Source organism: Hyperoodon ampullatus (assembly GCF_949752795.1).
Source record: "Hyperoodon ampullatus genome assembly, chromosome: X".
NCBI lineage: Eukaryota > Metazoa > Chordata > Mammalia > Artiodactyla > Ziphiidae > Hyperoodon > Hyperoodon ampullatus.
The window spans coordinates 89150375-89170534 of record NC_136913.1 but is presented as its reverse complement, the minus strand read 5'-3'; the positions used below and the strand labels follow the sequence as shown (position 1 = coordinate 89170534).

Genomic DNA, 20160 nt, shown 5'->3' with positions numbered 1-20160 from the left:
CCCTCTGAGATGCCCTTTATCCCCAGTTGTGACAGCTGATCACAGGGAGGGTACCCGACTTCTCCAAGAGCGCTCCACACGGAGCCCCACAGCCCGCTTTCAAGACCAGGTCCGCCTGACTCCAGAGGCCTGGTGGTGGTGCCGGCCAGGAAGCTGCGCTGCCTCCTTGAGTAGCAACTACGTCCTGAGTCTCTGCTCTTCTCAGTCCATGTGTTCTCGCTCCCTGGCTGATCTCTGTTCATTTCCCTCTAAACACAGATGATTTCCAAATCTACATATCCAGGTTATTCCCTCCCTTGAGTCTCAGACCCACTTTTGCTTTCCCACCAGCAATATAGGAGAGTGCTTATTTCCCCACACCCTTTCCAACATAGTGTGTGACATACTTTCTATTTTTCACTAATATGATAGGCGAGAAGTATATCGATGGCATTTTATTTTGCACTTCTGTTTAACAACAGTTTAAATATCATTGTGAATTGTCTCTTCATGTCTTTTCCACATTTTTCTATTGGGTTGTTGGTCCTTCATACTTTTCAAGTGTTCTTTACACATTAACTATATTAGGCCTTTATCTGTTATATAAGTTGCAAATATTTACTTCCAGTTTGTTAGTTGCCTTTTGACTTTATGATGTATTTCTGCCATGCATTAAAAAAAGTAGTCACATTTATTAGACTTTTCTTTTATGGCATCTAGAGTTTGATTCATAGTTAAGAACTCTTTTCCTACATGAGGTGAAAGAATTCACCATGTCTTCTTTTAATACTCATAAGGTTAGCTCTATTTGTCTTGAGGTCATCTGTGGTTAAGGAATAAAAGTTAAGGAATAAACCACTGTCAAAGTGAGTTGAATATTCAGCAGACTCAAAGCACTAGAGTAACAAAATCAAAGCCCAAGGCTTATTAAAAGGGGAGGGGTTTCCTAGGAACTTCAAATGTTTCACTTTAAGGGTAACTGTAAACTGAAAATAAACTAGCCCTCACAAAGTTTTTTAGCTTGGCTTTGCAACATCTAGGTGGACTAGTAAAGTATAAGTTTTCAGTATAGATTAAGGTGGTTTTAGACAGCATCCTTACAGACCTGACCAATGCAAACAAAATCTTCTCTGGAGGAAGATTCCATCATCCTAGGCCTCAAATTATTTCAACGAACAGTTGTTTAAATACAATGCCCATACACAAAGATAAGCAGCAACACGAACACAAAACCCATCATAGGTAAAAAGCACCAGAGAGAATAGACAACACAAACAGATCCATTAGCTTTGAATTATTTGAGTTATCAGATACAGAGTACTAAACCACAATGCTTACTGTATTCAGATAAATAAAATCCAATCTTGAAAATTTCAACAGGGAACAAGAAATCAGAAAAAGTAGGAAAAGAAAAAAACCCTCCAAAACTAAAAAGTAACTAAGCTGAAATTAGAAACTCAGTGGATGCCCTTAACAGCAGATTAGATGAAGCCCAATAGAGAATTAAAGAACTAGAAACTCTATTCAGATGAAATTATCCATAAGGCTGCATGGGTAGTCAAAAAGATGGAAAATACAGACAGGAGGGTATGATAAGGTCTGATGCATGTTTAATTGGACTTCCAGAAGGAAAAGAGAAATGGAATTGTTCAGAGGCAATCTAAAGAATTAATGGCTGAAGATTATTCAAAACTGATGAAAGACATTGATCCATAGATCCAAGGAGTCCAACAAATCCCAAACAGCATAAATAAAAAGAAACCCACATATAGAATGCATAATAGTGAACTTACAGAGAATCCAAGACAAAGAGAAAAATCATAAAGGTAGCCAAAAAAAAATAGAGTATGCCTCAAAAGGAACAAAAGTTAGGCTAATTACTAGCTTTGCAACAGCAATGATGAAAGCATGAATATAGTGAAATGACATCTTTAGTATCTTGAAAGAAAATCAATGCCAACCAAGAAATTAATAACCAGCAAAAATACCCTTCAAAAATGAAGGTGAAATAAAAGCTTTACAAATAAACAAAAACAGAGTTTCCAGCAGCAGGCATAAACCAAAGTAAGTACTGAATTCTACAGGGCATTTTTCAGATAACAGGAAAATGATCTCAGATGGAAGACTGGCGATGAAGAAAGGAATAAAAAGCAATTAAAAGGCTAAATATCTATATAAATTTAAATCAATATTATATAAAATAATATTATCTTATTAATTTATATTGACAACATAAGAGTCAAGAGAGCTAGAGTAAAAGTATTTAAAGTTCTGGCATTATCTAGGGAATGTGTAAAAGTATAAATTAATATTAGTCAAGACTTTAATAAGTCAAGACTGTATGCTATAATTGCCAGATAACTATTAAGGAAGAGTAAGAGTGTAAAACTTCTAAGCTAATAGAGGGGCAAAAATAAGAAAATAACCAATCCTAAAGAAGAAAAAACTAACATAAATCAGGTGGGACATAGAGACAGAACTTGGTACAATGGTTATATCCAGTATTAATATCAGTAAGTATATTAAATGAAACAATTAAAAAACCAAGATTTTCAGACTGGAAAAAACCCAACTATATACTATTTACAAAAGACTATCTGAAATATAAAGATACATAAGGACTGAAAGTAAAAGTACAGAAAAAAAAAACCATGAAAACACTAACCAAAAGAAAGCCATTATAGTTAAATTAATAACAAAATAGACTTTAAAGCAAAAAGCATTACAAGACATAAGGAGTGTCACCTCATGATATTTAAAATTTGTATGCATTTATTAAATTGACCTCAAAATAACTAAAATAAAATTTGACAGAAATACAAGGAGAATAAATAAATCCTCCATTTCAGTGTTAACACTCCTATCTCTCTAACTGTGTAAATAAAGTGTTGAAAGAAAAAAAACACTAACTTAAAATCCTATACCCAGTGAAATAATCCTTCAAATGTGGAGAAGAAATAAAATACTTTCTCAGACAACAAAAAGTGATGGGATTTAGCATCAGCAAACATTTCCTTCAGGAAATGTTAAAAGATTTTCTTCAGGCAGCAGAAAAATGGTACAGGCCAACAACTCAGATCTACATAAAGGAAGAGCAATGGAAATGCAATAAATAAAGTAAAATGAAATCTTTTATCTTTTTTTTTTTTTTTTTTTTTTTTGCGGTACGCGGGCCTCTCACTGTTGTGGCCTCTCCTGTTGCAGAGCATAGGCTCTGGATGCGCAGGCTCAGTGGCCATGGCTCACGGGCCTAGCCGCTCCACGGCATGTGGGATCTTCCTGGACCGGGGCACGAACCCGTGTCCCCTGCATCGGCAGGTGGACTCTCAACCACTGCACCACCAGGGAAGCCCTTGTCTTACTCTGAATTGATATAAAAATAACTCTTTATCTAAAGAAATAATGTATTAAGTGACTGTAGCAAATGGATGAGTGAAATGAATGATGAACATTCTGTAATAAGGTATCTGTACTACATATAAGTGAAGCAAAAGAGTGTTATTTGAAAGTGATCTTAGTTAAAAATGTAAACGAGAAAAATCATTGAAAATTCTTTTAAAGACATATAACTGATACACTAAGAAGACAAGTGGAATCACGTAAAATACTCAATTAAAACTAGAGAAGGCAGGGGGCCGTCCCTGTTGGCATAATGGTTGAGAATCCACCTACCAATGCAGGGGACATGGGTTCGAGCCCTGGGCTGGAAGATCCCACATGCCACAGAGCAACTAAGCCCGTGAGCCACAACTACTGTGCCTAAGCTCTAGAGCCTGCAAGCCACAACTACTGAAGCCCATGCACCTAGAGCCCGTGCTCCTCAACAAGAGAAGCCACCGCAATGAGAAGCCCGTGCACTGCAATGAAGAGTAGCCCTGACTCGCCGCAACTAGAGAAAGCCCACGTGCAGCAATGAAGACTCAACGCAGTCAACAATAAAAATAAATAAATAAATAAATGTATTAAAAAAAGAAAACTAGAGAAGGCAGAGGAAGCCTCTGGCAACAAATAGAAAACAGTTATAAACATGGTTGATATTAAATCCAAATATATCAAGAATCATTTTAAATGTGAATGGTCTAAATACACCAATTAAAGATAGAAATTATCACAGTGGATTAAAAAAAGCCAACTATATATTGTGTACAAGAAGCCCACTTTAAATTTAAAGAGTGAGAGGTTAAAAGTAAAGCAACAGAGAAAGATCTGCACTAATCAGAAGAAACCTGGACAAAAAAAGCTGGAGTAGTTACATACATTCAGACAAAGCAGAACAAGGAAAATTATCAGAGATCAGAAGAGGCACTGCATAATGATAAAGGGATCAATTCTGAGAAAAACACATAATAATCCTAAACATGTATATGCACCTAACAAAAGTGTCATAATATATGAGGCAAAAACTGATAAAACTGAAAGGAGAAACTGATAAATCCATTATTAGAGTTGAAGACTTCAATGCCGCCATCCAGTAATTGACAGATTAAGCAGGCAGAATATCAGTAAGGATATAGTCGAACAGTATTATCAATCAACTTGATTTAATTGACATTTATAGAACATTCTATCCAACATCATAACATATTTATTTTCAAGCTCATATAGCACATTCACCAAGAGGGTCCTATTCTAGGTCATAAAACACACCTTAACAAATTTAAAAGAATAGAAATCATAAAAGTATGCTCTCAGTAGAATTAAACTAGAAATCAATAACAGGATAGGTGGAAAACCCAAATATTTGGAAATTAAACAACACACTTCTAAATAACACATGAGTCAAAGAATTCTCAAGAAAAATGTAAAAATGCTTTGAACTAAATGAAAATACAACATATCAAAATCTTTGGGATGAAGCAACAGTAGTGCTTAAAGGGAAATTTCTAGCTTAAATGCATATATGGAAAAGAAGAAGGTTCTAACATCAGTAACCTACACTTTCTCCTCAGAAGACTAAAGAAAGAAGAGTAATTTAAGCCTAGAGCAAACAGGAAGAAATATTAGAGACAAAATCAAGGAAAGTGAAAACAGGAAAACAACACAGGAAATCAACAAAACCAAAAGCTGGTTCTTTGAAAAGATAAATAAAACTGTTAAATCTCTTACCAGGGTAACCAAGAAAAAAAGAAAGAAGGCTCATATTAAAATATCAGAAATGAAAGTGGGGCTATCACTCCCAATTCCATGGACATTATCTTCTTAATGAAGGAATACTATTAACAACTCTATGCCTACAAATTTGATAACTTAGATGAAATGGACTAATTACTCAAAAGGTACAAACTACTAAAACTCACACAAGGGGAAAAAGATAACCTGGATAGTTCTGTATCTACTAAAGAAATTGAATCAATAATTAATAACCTTCCAAAGATAGAAATCACTAGGACCAAATTCTACCAAACATTTAAGGATCACCAGTAAACATTTAGAAATCACCAGTGAATTTTACCAAACATTTAAGTTAGAAATAATACCAATTTTCCACAATCTCTTCCATAAAATTGAAGTAGAGAACACGTGACTCATTCTGTGAAACCAATATTACCCTAATTCCAAAACCAGATAAAAGATACTACAAGAAAGCAAAACTACAAGAAGGCAAAACTACAGACCAATATTTCTAATGAACGCAGACACAAAATCCTCAACAAAATATTATGAAATTGAATTCAATAATGTATAAAAAGTTAGGCACCAAACAAGTTAAATTTATTCTAGGTATTCAAGGCTGACTCAACATTTGAAAATCAATCAATATAATCCACCACATGTTAACAGACTAAAGAAGAAAAATCATATGATCTTTATTATTTGATGCAGAAAAAGCATTTGACAGAATCCAACACCCAGTCATGATAAAAGCTCTCAAACTAGGATTAGAGGGGAACTTCCTCAATTTGATAAAGAATACAAGAAACTAACATTATACTTAGTGGCGAGAAAGTAGACACTTAACCCTAAGGTCAGGAACAGGCCAAGGGTGTCCTTTCTCATTGTTCCTATTAAACATCATACTGGAAGTCCTAGCTAGTGCAGTAAGACAAAGAAGGAAATAAAAAGTATACAGATTGGAATGGAGGAAATAAAACTATATTTGCAGATGACATGATGGTCTATGTAGAAAATGCCAAAGCATTGACAAACTCCTGGCCACAAGATTGCAGGATGTAAGTTAATATATAAAAGTTACTTGCTGGGGCTTCCCTGGTGGCACAGTGGTTGAGAGTCTGCCTGCCCATGCAGGTGACATGGGTTTGTGCCCCGGTCCAGGAAGATCCCACATGCCGCAGAGTGGCTGGGCCCGTGAGCCATGGCCGCTGAGCCTGCGCGTCCGGAGCCTGTGCTCCGCAACGGGAGAGGCCACAACAGTGAGAGGCCCGTGTACCACAAACAACAACAACAACAACAACAAAGTTACTTGCTTTCCTATATACCAGTAATGAACAATTGGAATTTGATTATTTAAAAGTGCCATTTATAATAGCATTCCCACAACACAGGATGTGACAAAAGACTCTAAGTGTATCACAAATGCATGAAAGAACTTCACTGAAAGGGATGGAAAAATAGGGCACTGGCATAGGTAACTTTGGAAATGAGTGGAGTCTGTAAGACTAAAGACAAAATTTTCTCTCTATGTATTTTATTTTTATTTTTTTATTTTTATTTTTTTATTTTTCTTCTTCCTTGCGGCACGCGGGCCTCTCACTGTTGTGGCCTCTCCCATTGCGGAGCACAGGCTCCGGATGCGCAGGCTCCGGGGCCATGGCTCACGGGCCCAGCCACTCCGCGGCATGTGGGATCTTCCCGGACCGGGGCGCGAACCCATGTCCCCTGCATCGGCAGGCGGACTCTCAACCACTGCGCCACCAGGGAAGCCCTCTCTATGTATTTTAAAACATATAAAGACACATATATATACACATACATACATATATATGGAGAGAGACAGAGATGCATATATATGCATGGGTTATTATATACCCATATATCTTCTTTCTCTGTCTACCGAGAGGGCCTATAAGCAATGATATCCCAATAGTAACAAGTACACCTAACACCCAAATCTTGGATTTAATACCATTCTCCAACTAAAGGTACCAGGGCTCCTTGGAGAAATGGCTGATTCTAGGACTTGGGCAGGAAATATACAAGGTAAGACTAGAGCATCTTGTAGTGCCAGAAAGAGTTTTTTTTTAAAAAGCACACACATACACAATGATGGAAGTATGTCAAATAGATCCAAGAGCCAACTGAAAGAGCTTCCAATGGCCAAAAGTGGAACAATTTGAGCAATGAAAGTATATAAAATAGTATTATAGTCCAAAGAATAAAACTAATGAGCCCATACTTATATAAATTGAATACATTAATAAATGGGGGAGAAATCAAATATCCTATGCGGAACTCCAAATAAATGTTGGAGATACTCCATCCTCAAGGCGGTAACTTTGGAAATGAAGTAACTTTGACATAACGCCACATTCTTTAAGTGTGGACTGTGCAGAGTGACTTTCTTCCAGAGCACAGTCTGGAAAGGGAGAAATAAAAGGGTAACTTTACCATGGAGAATCCTGACAAACACTACCTCAGCCAGGTGACCAACGTTAACGTCAACAGGAATAATATTGATAGCATATACCCTTTATATGATGCCACTTTACCTGTATGATCTTCTTCCTAAAAGCACTTAACATCTAACTGCAAGAAAAAAATCAAGCAAACTGATATTGTGGTACACTATACAAAGTACCTGACCAGTACTTCTCAAGAATGTCAAGGCATAAGAAACAGGGAAAGTGTGAGAAACTGTCACAGCCAAGAGGAGCCTAAGGAGACATAATGACTAAATGTAAGGTGGTAACCTGGATAGGATCCTGGAACAGTAAAAGGACATTAGGGAAAAACTGAGGAAATATGAATAATGTACTTTGGTAAATAATAATGTATCAACATTGGTTCATTGTGACAAACACTTCAAACTAAAGTAAGCTGTGAATAATAGGGGATATTAGGTATGGGGTAAATGGAATCTATATATCTTTGCAATAATTCTGTAAATATACAACTGTCCTAAAATAAAAGTTTATTTAAAGAAACACTATAAGCAAATAAAAGGCTAATGAAGAGCCAGAGGAAGAAATCACATAGGTAGATGGGTCTGCTGAAATGATAAGCCAGGGCTTAACAGGAATTTCCTAGGGGACAGCTCCTTCTGAGAAGAAAATGTCAGCAGACAAGAGATTAACAGGTGAGAATAGCACAGCATCTGGTCACTCAGATTTATCTTTCTCCTGGCTCAATCTCCTGTATCTAAATCCAGTGGAGAGGGCTGTATGCAAAAACACATACAAACCAACAAAAAATTTGGAAAGGTGTGTTTATAAGAACTTCATAAATATCAAGGCCCAAGTGACAATTGGGTGCTACCCACCGGAGTTAGGGAAACTCTACTGTAGGCAGAAAATTCTCCACCCTTCTGTTGTGACACTGTGTTGCTTTAGTCCATCATGATCTCCAGCACATCAGCAGCAGTGGGGGCCTTAGGAGGGTACAGGACAAACTAGAAGAGGCACAGCGCCCAAGAGTCATGGCATTACCCAGGGGAGAGTGACACCCACCTCTCAGCTGTCTGGATTTATTTATGGACACATGTGAGACCTCCCTCAGCCCTCTCCCAAACATTTGATGGGGTTCTGGTCCTGCTAGTGCAGGGGAGAGGGTAGGAGCCAGCCTAACACAGTTCACACACTCGGCATCTCATCGGATATTCTCCACAGTCCTAGAAAGCAAGTTTTATCCCCAATTCACTGATGCTAAAACTCTCCCTTACAATAATGGATCTATAATAATTGCCAGGTTGATTCTTCCAGCTTTGAGTCCCAGAGGTAATGTGACTTTTACTTATCATTTCATGTCCTGACAACAGAAATTTTATGTGTCTCCACTGCCTTCATAAGCTGAACAGTACTTTTGATTGCTTGGTATTGCTTTCCTATTTTTTTTATCTTTCATTATTGTTATGATAAAAGTAATCTGTGTTTTTTTTAAGAGAATATAAACAGATGAACACAAAACAGAAAAAAAATCACCCATAGATAACCACTGTTAATCTTTTAGTAGACACAGCTTTCCGAGTTTTTTCTGTACATGGATCACTAGGTAAGTATCTTTGTAGTTTTACAAAAATGGACTGATGCCGTATATATGGTTCTGAAAACTGGTTTTTTAAACATTTTACAATGCACCATAAACATTTTTCCATGCAATGGATGAAAATCTGCTACTGAAACACACAGGGCTGCAGTTGGATAAAGAGAGTGACACCTAAAGCATAGTATTAGCATAAGGTTAAATAAAGCACAAGGCCTTTCAAATGCCTGCCAGGGGCACTACACAAAAGGAATGTCTTCAAAGCCCCTTTGTGGGGCCCTGCAGCCACCCCTGAGTTCCCTTGGGCCCCTCGGGTGGAAGGGGTCCTGTAAACTTTTTTGCATCCACATAAATCCCCCCAATTTCTGTCTGGTTTTCTTCACCTCATCCTCCACCCTGGCCATCTCGTCAAATTCTCTTATCATCTCTTCATTGCTCAAATGCATATCGTGTATGGCCTCCTTGTATTCCTTGAGACACTGAGCCAGCCCCTTGTTGGTTTTTCTTTTGGCCTTCCTGGGTACATCATCCCCAGCTGGGCGCTTTCCTGCAGCCCTTGGTTCGCTGGCTGGCTTTTCTTCTTTTGGCTTTCCCTCGCTCACTGGCTTTCCCTCACTTACTGGCTTTCCCTCACTCTCTGGTTTTCCTTCTTTTGGTTTTCCCTCACTCACTGGCTTCCCTTGGCTCTCTGGATTTCCTTCTTTTGGCTTTGCCTCACTCTCTGGCTTTTCCTTATCCCTTAGTACTTCCTCATCTTCTGTCTTTCCCTTGAGATCTGTCCTTCCCTTGTTTTCTAACTTTTCCTTGTCTTCCACAGTACAAGCTACTCCCGGCTTTCCCGCATCCAGTGGCTGTTCTTTGTTTTCCATCTTGCCTTGGTTCTCAGGCTTTCCTTCATTTTCACTGCAGAGTTTTTCCATGTTGAGTGTCCCCTCCTTTTCCTGTCCTAGGGATGGGGCAGGGGGAAGAGAAGACAAAGAGGAAACAAGGGAGATGAGGGCTTGGGGATGGAATGCAGGTCCGGATAGTAGCAGTCGCTTCTCGCCCCTTGTCAGGGGTCCCCGGACCTGGCCCAGCCCTCCTAGTGTGCCTTCTGCCCACCCTTTACCCCACCATTCCTCGTGCACACTTGAGCCAACCATTTCCCAGACAGACCCTGCCATTTTTCCCTACGCTTGCTCAGCATGGCAGTGTGTGTAAATGTGTTGGGAAGTGGGCAGTGGGGCCCCCAATTCTGCCCGGGCCGTGTCCTCCACACTCCCCACCCCTCTGGGTCCCTGTCCAGTGCCCTCCTCCTTCACTGACCTGCGGGGATTCTGGACAGGTTCGTCCTCTTTCTCTAGCCCAGTAGAGCCCTGGGAACAACAGACACGTACACCTGCAGACAGACAGGAGACCGGGGATGAGGCATCGGTGGATGCACAGGGACTCGGGTCCTTTTTCCGAATCCCGGTCCTCCTCACCCAACGTTTCCCTCCCCCACCTCCTCCGCCCCCACAGCACCCCAGCCGCCATTTCTGTTCACTCCTCGGGCGCCAGACTAGGATGTTTTCCAAACTAATTTTGGATCTCTGCGTCCTTCTCCCCCAGAGGAAACTCGCCCCCCCCACCCCTGAGGTCAACTTTTTACTCTACGCACAGAGTGCCAGAGGGGGTTTATTTCCACTGTCTCACTGCTGGGGCACCCCCCAACTCATCATCTCTGGCTCCAAAATGGACGGAGGGTAGAGAAGAAGTGTGCAGAAAGGCGAATGGGTACTTGAGGTGTCCGCCTTCCCCACCCTCTGCCCAATGGCCGCTTGCTCCCCCTTAGCCGTTCTTCCCACCGCCATCTCTATCTACACTCTGGCCAGCTCCCCTCGACCCGGATCCCATCCCCAGCCCTTTTCCTTTCCGCGCCCGTTCCTCCTCCCTCATTCCGGTGTCCCGCAGGCAGCAACGAGAGCTCTCACACTGACCTGAAAGAACCTGGAGCAACAATTAGGGGCTCCCAGACGGCTCCGGGTCCGACAGCAGGGAGGGAGGGCTGGCACCCGGACCGGTGCCCACTTCGGCGCCCGGCGGTCACGTGAGCGCTGCGTCACCCGAGCTCCGCCCTCGCACCACGCCCACCAGCCGGAGTCTGCAAGCCGCCCACCGCCTCCCTCAGGCAGGTCCCTCCGCCAACTTCTCCCGGCCCCTTTGTCCTTTTCCTCTTCTTGAGAAGTTGGTCAGAGAAAGAATTTTAATAAAAAAAACACAGAAGCTTTTTTTAATGGGCTGGGCGGTCCGGGGGAGGAGTCTATAACGTTGCTCTTACATTCCGTTAGGAGAACGTAGACTCACCAATGAAATCTACGAATGTGAACTTTAATATTGTACAAAGGGTAGAATATTGCACTTTAGAAAAAATTAAGAAAAATGTTCCCGTCAAAATGAAGTTGTCCCTTTTTCCTGGTATGCTCAAACATAAATTTTCTAATGAATTAAATATTTAGATCTGAAAATGAAATTATATTTGAAATAGAATGAAAGAATGATTTTTTAAAGTGAGAGACTGAATACACAACGGACGATGACCAGACCATACATGACAATAAAATTGTGACCCACAACCTCTGTAGCAAGCAGCCCCGCAAGCCAAACCACAGCCTCTACAGCAATCTTCAGGACTTGATCAATGACTGCCAGCCTCCCTATTTTTGCCCTGCCCCAACTAGAGAAACCTAAATATGCTCTCCAAACCAGTAACATAAAATGCCGCTGCTTCTAGTTACCTGGCTTCCAGCTTTTCCCTGACAACAACTTCCAATCAGAGAAAACCTGGTCTTCCTTTTTTTCACTCTAAAGCTTTCCCATTCCCTTGCCTGTCTTTAAGTCTCTGCCAAACACAAGTTAGGGGAGCTAACTCCCTTGTTATAACAAGCTGTGAATAACTAGCCTCTGCTTTTACATAAGCTTTCTGTGTAGAAGGTCTTTAAAAATAAAATAACTGAAAGTTAAACAATTAAGAACAGCGTTGATGGATTTGATTACATTAAAATGTGTAACAGATTTGTTAAGGGATTGGGGACACAGGCATTTCTCCCTGCTCTTGTTTTTTTTTTATTTATTTTTTATTGAAATATAGTGAATTACAATGTTGTGTTAATTACTGCTGTACAGCAAAGTGACTCCGTTATATATATATATATAGAGAGAGAGATCTATCTATATATATATATATATATATATATATATATATATATATATATATATACATTCTTTTCCATTATGGTTTATCACAGCATATTGAATATAGTTCCCTGTGCTCTACAGTAGGACATTGTTGTTTATCCATTCTATAAACACCAGTTTGCATCTGCTAATCCCAAACTCCTGCTCCTACCCTCTCCCACCCGCCTACCCTGCCTGCTCTTGTTGAGTGTACTGGTAAAATTTTCTGAAGGGCAACTTTGTAAATTGTTTAAAAATAAAAATATTTTATATTTTGGCCCAGCAATTCCACCTCTAATATTTACCCATGGAGATAATTAGTAAGGTGCTAAAATAGAATCTTATGTTTTAAAACGTTTTATGGTTTTAAATTCCCATAACAATTATTTATTATGCATTTATCCTTTGCTGGAACAGGGGCTCCAGTAGTGATTCTGTAGGCTTTGTTTATAAAGGGAAAAAAATGGAGCATCACAATTGTCCATCGGTACAGATTTAGTTACATAATCTTCTTAGTACATTTGTTTACCCTGGTTATCTTTGGACATTTGGTTAGAAAAATAATCCTTTTATGTTGGGTGCTCAATATGCCGTAAAAATAATTATTAACTATCCATAACCCCAAATTACTGTGGATGGTGGGACACAAAGGATAACCAGAGGATGTGGTATTGACCTCTAGAGAATACCACCTATCTGCCAGGCATTATGCTAGCTACCTTATCTTATCTGGTGTAGATTTCATTTACGTCTGATGGAAGGACTCATACTTCAATGAAGCGGAATGATTTATAAAGCTACAATCTTAACTCACTGTAGTACTGGAATAAAGATAGTAAGAGGAATAAGACAGAGAGCCCACTAACATTCCCAGGTATAAAAGTTTTTAGTATATGATAAGGAAGCATGTCTGATCAATAGTAAGATATAGGTTATTATGGAAATTAAATTTGTATAATTACTTTAATAGTTAAAGGAAAATGAAGAGCCATATTTTCTGACATACACTTAAATGCTTTTCAGAGTAGGCAAGAAAAATGAAACAAAAGGTATCCAGATTGGAAGGAAAGAAGTAAAACTATCTCTGTTTGCAAATGACATGATCATGCATATAGAAAATCCCAAGGAATCCACTAAAGAACTATGAGAAAGAAAGAGTTGAGCAATGTGGTAGAATACAAATCAACATACAAAAATCAACTGTATTTCTATATGCTAGCAAAGAACAATTCAAAGAGCAAAGTAAGGAAACATTTCCATTCGAAATATCATCAAAAAGAGGGGACTTCCCTGGTGTCCAGTGGTTAAGACTCCACGCTCCCAATGCAGGGGGCCTGGGTTCAATCCCTGCTCAGGGAACTAGATCCCACATGCATGCCGCAACTAAGAGTCCACATGCTGCAACTAAGAGTCTGCATGCTGCAACTAAAAGATCTTGCACGCAGCAATGAAGATCCCACGTGCTGCAACTAAGACCCAGGGCAGCCAAATAAATAAATAAATAAAATTTTAAAAACTTGCTTAGATTTCAAAAAAAATCATCAAAAGGATAAACCATTTAAAAATAAATTTATTTTGAAAGTCCAAGACTTGTATACTGAAAACTATAAAATATTGTTGAACAAAATTAAAGAATACCTAAATAAATGGAAAGATAGCCTATGTTCATAGATTGGAAGACTTCATATTGTTAAGATGGGCAGTACTTCCTAAGATGATCTACAGACTCGACACAACCTCTATCAAAATATCAGATGGTTTCTTTGCAGATTTTGATAAGCTGATCCCAAAATTCATATGGAAATGCAAGGAACTCAGAATAGACAAAAACAATCTTGAAAGGGAAGGATAAAGTTTGAGATCTTACACTTCCATATTTCAAAACTTATTGTATAGCTACAGGAATCAAAACAATGCACTACTGGCATAAGGACATATAGGCCAATGGAATAGAATTGAGAGTACAGAAATAAACCCTCAGATTTACAGTCAGTTGATTTTCAACCAGAGTGCCAAGAAAATTTAGTGGTGAAAGAAGAGTCTTTTCAACAAATGATGGTGAGACAACAAGATATCCACATGCAAAAATTGAATTTGGACTCCCACGTCACACCACATACAGAACTTAACTCAAAAAAAATAAAGTCCTAAATATAAGAGCTAAAACCATTAAACTCTTAGAAGAAAATAAAGGTGTAATTCTTCATGACCTTGGATTAGGCAATGGTTTCTCAGATATGACACTAAAAGCTCAAGCAATAAAAGACATATAGAAAAATGGGGCTTCACCAAAATGTAAAACTTTTCATTTAAACAACACAATTAAGAAAGTGAAAAGACAACCCACAGAAAGGGAGAAAATTTTTGAAAGTAATATGTCTGATAAGGGACTTATATCTAGAATATACAAAGAGCACTTACAACTCAATTAAAAAAAAATAAACAATTTAAAAATGGGCAGGTAGGGTTTCCCTGGTGGCGCAGTGGTTGGGAGTCCACCTGCCGATGCAGGGGACACGGGTTCGTGCCCTGGTCTGGGAAGATCCCACATGCCACGGAGTGGCTGGGCCCGTGAGTCATGGCCGCTGAGCCTGCACGTCCGGAGCCTGTGCTCCGCAACAGGAGAGGCCACAACAGTGAGAGGCCCATGTACTGCAAAATAAATAAATAAATAAATAAAAATGGGCAGGGAATTCCCTGGCAGTCCAGTGGTTAGGATGCTGCCCATCACGGCCAAGGGTGCGGGTTCAATCCCTGGTCGGGGAACTCAGATCCCACAAGCCAAGCAGTGTGGCCAATAAATAAATAAATAAATAAATAAATAAATAAATAAATAAAATAAAAATGGGCAAAGGATCTGAATAGATATTTCAGCAAAGGAAATATACAAATGACCTATAAGCACGATGTTCAACATCATTAGCTGTCAGGGAAATGCAAATTAAAACCACATTGAGATACCACTTCATACCCATAGAATGGATATAATTTAAAAAGGCAGATAATAACAAGTGTTTGCAAATATGTAGAGCAATTAGAACAATCACACAGTGATGGTGGGAATGGAAAATGACACAGCCACTGTGGAAACCAGGCTGTCTGGCAGTTTCTCAAAATGTTAAACCTTAAGTTATCATATGATTTGACAATTCCACTTCTAAGTAAAGATCCAAGAGAAATGAAAAAATACATTCACACAAAAACTTGTATGCAAAAGTCCTTGGCATCATTATTCATAATAATTAAAAAGTGGAAATATCCCTAATGTCCATTATCTGATGAATGGATAAATAAAATGTGGTATAATAATGGAATACTATTTTTCAATAAAAATGAAATGAAGAACTGATACATGCCAACAGGCACATGAAAGAATGCTCAACATCGCTAATCATCAGAGAAATGCAAATCAAAACCACAATGAGATATCACCTCACACCTGTCAGAATGGCTATTATTGAAAAGACAACAAATAACAAGTGTTGGCGAGGATGTGGAGAAAAGGGAGCCCTCATGCACTGTTGATGGGAATGTAAATTGGTTCAGCCACTATGGAAAACAGTATGGAGTTTCCTTAAAAAACTAAAAATAGAACTACCATATGATTCAACAGTTCCACTCCTGGGTATTTATCTGAAGAAAACAAAAACACTAATTACAAAAGATGTGCACCCTTATGTTCACTGCAGCATTATTTACAATAGCCCAGATATGGTAGCAACCCAAGTGCCCATCAATAGATGAATGGATAAAGAAGATGTGATATATAATGGAATATTACTCAGCCATAAAAAAGAATGAAATCTTGCCATTTATGACAACGTGAATGAACCTAGATGGTATTATGCTAAATTAAATGTCAGACAAAGACAAATACAGTATGATTTCACTTATATGTGGATTCTAAAAAACAAAACAAATATAACAAAACAGAAGCAGTTATAGATACAGAGGACAAACAGGTGGTTGCCAGAGGGGAGGGGGTTGGGGGGAGGAAAGAAATAGATGAGAGAGATTAAGAGGTACAAACTTCCTGTTGCAAAATAAATGAGTCACAGGTATGAAATGTGCAGTGTGGAATATAATCAATAGCGATGTAATATATTGGTATGGTGACATATTGTGACTTGACTTATTGTAGTGATCATTTTGAAATGTATAGAAATTCCAAATCACTATGTTGTGTAACAGGAGCTAACTTAGTGTTGTAGGTCAATTATACTTCAAAAACAAATAAACAAACTGATAGAAAAAGAGATCAGATTTGTAGTTGCTAGAGCGGGGGGAATTGGATGAAGGCAGACAAAAGGTACAAAGTTCCAAATATAAGATAAATAATTACTAGGGATGTAATGTACAACATAAATATAATTAACACTGCTGTATGTTATATATGAAAAAGAGAGTAAATCTTGAGTTCTCATCACAAAAAAATGTTTTTCTATTTCTTTAATTTTGTATGTACATAAGATGATGGATGTTCACTAAACTTATTGTGATAATCATTTCATGATGTATGTAAATCATCAAATCATTATGCTGTACACCTGAAATTTATACAGTGCTATATGTCAATTATACCTCAAGAAAACTGGAAGAAAATAGTGGTAATAATAATAATAATAATAAAGAACCTAGAAGCTGAATACTTCCTGAATATAAGTGATCATTTTAAGCTGCTAATTTTTGGAGTAATTTGTTATGCAGGAATAGTAACCAGAACAACCTAAAGAAAGGATATGATAATACCAAATATGATAATAGATAGTGCACATAGCCTAAAATATTTACTATCTGGTCCTTTACAGAAAATTTTGTCAGTCCATGTCTTAGACCAAAGGGAACAACTAAACCTCCACCACCACCACAACCATCATCATTAAGATATGATGCTGAGTAAGTACTAATATAGATGCATATCAGGGTACATGTAACATTTCATTCATTTAAGGGGAGTAACTTTATTTAATATAATTTTAAACTTACAAAAAAATTATTCTGTGTATTTTTGAAACAACTAATTCTTGAGTACTGGAAACCCATAAAGTAAAAGTTGATGGCCTAGTAGAAAGAGTCTAGAATTCAGACTTTGCACTTTAAAAAAGTATTTAACCTCTTTTAGGCCCAGTTGCTTTGCCCATCTATGAAATGGGAGAATGGATAACAAAAAACTGACAGTATCAAGTGTTGGCAAGGATATGGAGTAACTGGAACCCACATACCTACTCTAGGAAGTGTAAATTAATACAGCCACTTTGGAAAACTGTCAATATCTACTAAGGCTAAACACTCAAGTATGTTTTGACTCAGCAGTTGCAATCTTTGGTATATTTCAACAGAAATATGTCCTTGTGTACACCAAAAGACATGAACAAGACTGATTATTAAGCTCAAAACTTAAAGCAATGCAAATGTCCATCAACAGAAAAAGAGTGTTATAGTCCTATAATGCATTAAAATACAGACATGAAAATGAACAAACTACAACCACAAACAACAACATGGGGTAAATATCACAAATATAACACTGATACTTCCATTGTAATCCTTCCATCTCTCTCCTCCCTACAAAAACACATACCTGTGGAGTCACAAATGGGGGCAGATTTGAGGCCACAAAAAGAATTTAGGGAGAGGGAAAAGCAGAAACAGCCCCTAGAACTCAACCTGATGTCTGACATCCCCAGCTATTGGAGTTTGTTAAGGGAAAAGCATTATGCATTTTATGCTTATGAATTTTAATTTGAATTAATTCTCCAAATGGAGTTTAAGATGGGTCAAACAAATTAACACTGTATTAGCTTTTATTTTAAAGTATTTCCTGTCAAGCAGATTGATGCAGAGAAGCACAGTTTCTATACACTTCTAAAAGGTTCAAACACTCAAAGGCTAATACCATGTCTGATAGACCAGACAGTAAAGTGAGATTCAGGAGATCACCTGGGTCCTGGTGTCAGTTCTGACCCAGTAGCTGTGTGACCTTGGGTAATGCCCTTCACCTCTCTGTGAAGATCCCATCTGGGAAAAGACACTGTGTTCCTAGAAGGGATAGAATTCACTATGCCATTCCAATTATTTTAAAAAGAACTATAACTATGAACCTTATGCTTTCTTAAAACAAAATTCCCAGTGGTGTACAACAAAATACCTGGTCAAACATCATGTCCACCCAAAGTCATATGGTCACCACCTAACTTCAACTCCCAAGAGCTGACATTGTTCACACGTACCTCTGTATAAGGAACCGTTTGAAGGAATACTTAGTGACATCATGGGCAGGTTTCAGGATTTCACAAGAATTTTAAGGCAACAGCAGATCGGTGAGGGGCAGGACTGAGCATGTCATGACCCCCAGATGGACGCTAGGAAGCATGGCAAGGACTGGATTGACAACCTGCTAAGGGGGAATACAGAGCCCTCACGCTCCACTCATGCCGACCAATAATCCTAGATTTGCTTTTAAAGTCCCTCATATTAAGGAGAAAGCATAAATGGCCATTTTTTCAAACTTCCTCCTCCCCAACACCACACTCATTCGATTCTCTTCTTATCCAGGAGTGACCAGTCACAATCAAAGAGGAGGAGGGCAATGATGGATTAGGAATCACGACCAACCCCATTTTATTGGCCCCTGTCCTGGAGAAAATTTTAGTGACATTTTCATCCTGCCAAGTTAATGTGGTAGGATTTATGTTGTCAGGCATACATGCTGGAAGGTGAAAAAAATAAAATAAACTTGATATTCAGATAGCTTGAGGAAAAGGATGGTGGGGGAGAGTCATATTTCTCTTGATCTATTACCATGGTTCATTTTTTTTACATATTTATTGGAGTATACTTGCTTTACAATAGGGTGTTAGTTTCTGCTTTATAGCAAAGTGAATCAGTTATACATATACATATGTTCCCATATCTCCTCCCTCTTGGGTCTCGCTCCCTCCCACCCTCCCTATCCCACCCCTCTAGGTGGTCACAAAACACTGAGCTGATCTCCCTGTGGTTTGCGGCTCCTTCCCACTAGCTATCTATTTTACGTTTGGTAGTGTATATATGTCCATGCCACTCTCTCACTTTGTCACAGCTTACCCTTCCTCCTCCCCATATCCTCAAGTCCTTTCTCTAGTAGGTCTGTGTCTTTATTCCCGTCTTACCCCTAGGTTCTTCATGACACTTTTTTTCTTAGATTCCACATATATGTGTTACCATACGGTATTTGTCTTTCTCTTTCTGACTTACTTCACTCTGTATGAGAGACTCTAGGTCCATCCACCTCATTACAAATAACTCAATTTTGTTTCTTTTTAAGGCTGAGTAATAGTCCATTGTATATATGTGCCACATCTTCATTATCCATTCATCCGATGATGGACATTTAGGTTGTTTCCATCTCCTGGCTATTGTAAATAGAGCTGCAATGAACATTTTGGTACATGACTCTTTTGGAATTATGGTTTTCTCAGAGTAATTGCCCAGTAGTGGGATTGCTGGGTCATATGGTAATTCTATTTGTAGTTTTTTAAGGAACCTCCATACTGTTCTCCATAGTGGCAGTACCAAGTCACATTCCCACCAGCAGTGAAAGAGTGTTCCCTTTTCTCCACACCCTCTCCAGCATTTATTGTTTCTAGATTTTTTGATGATGGCCATTCTGACCGGTGTGAGATGATATCTCATTGTACTTTTGATTTGCATTTCTCTAATGATTAATGATGTTGAGCATTCTTTCATGTGTTTGTTGGCAATCTGTATACCTTCTTTGGAGAAATGACTATTTAGGTCTTCTGCCCATTTTTGGATTGGGTTTTTTGTTTTTTTTGTTATTGAGATGCT

At 38.6% G+C, this 20160-nt stretch overlaps 1 protein-coding gene across 1 annotated transcript; it reads right to left on the bottom strand.

Moving 5' to 3' along the window:
• Positions 1-9121: 9121 nt before the first annotated feature.
• On the bottom strand, positions 9122-10510 carry TCEAL4 (transcription elongation factor A like 4). Its single transcript, XM_079727475.1, has 2 exons — positions 10441-10510; positions 9122-10081 (listed from the first exon to the last, which is right to left on the bottom strand). The coding sequence occupies exon 2, from the start codon at positions 10053-10055 to the stop codon at positions 9375-9377; it is 681 nt and encodes a 226-aa protein (XP_079583601.1). The 5' UTR covers positions 10056-10081; positions 10441-10510; the 3' UTR covers positions 9122-9374.
• Between the last annotated feature and the right edge of the window lie 9650 nt (positions 10511-20160).

Coding starts and splice junctions, on each gene's coding strand:
- TCEAL4 (XM_079727475.1), bottom strand. CDS start 10,055: ATGGAAAAACTCTGCAGTGAAAATGAAGGAAAGCCTGAGAACCAAGGC.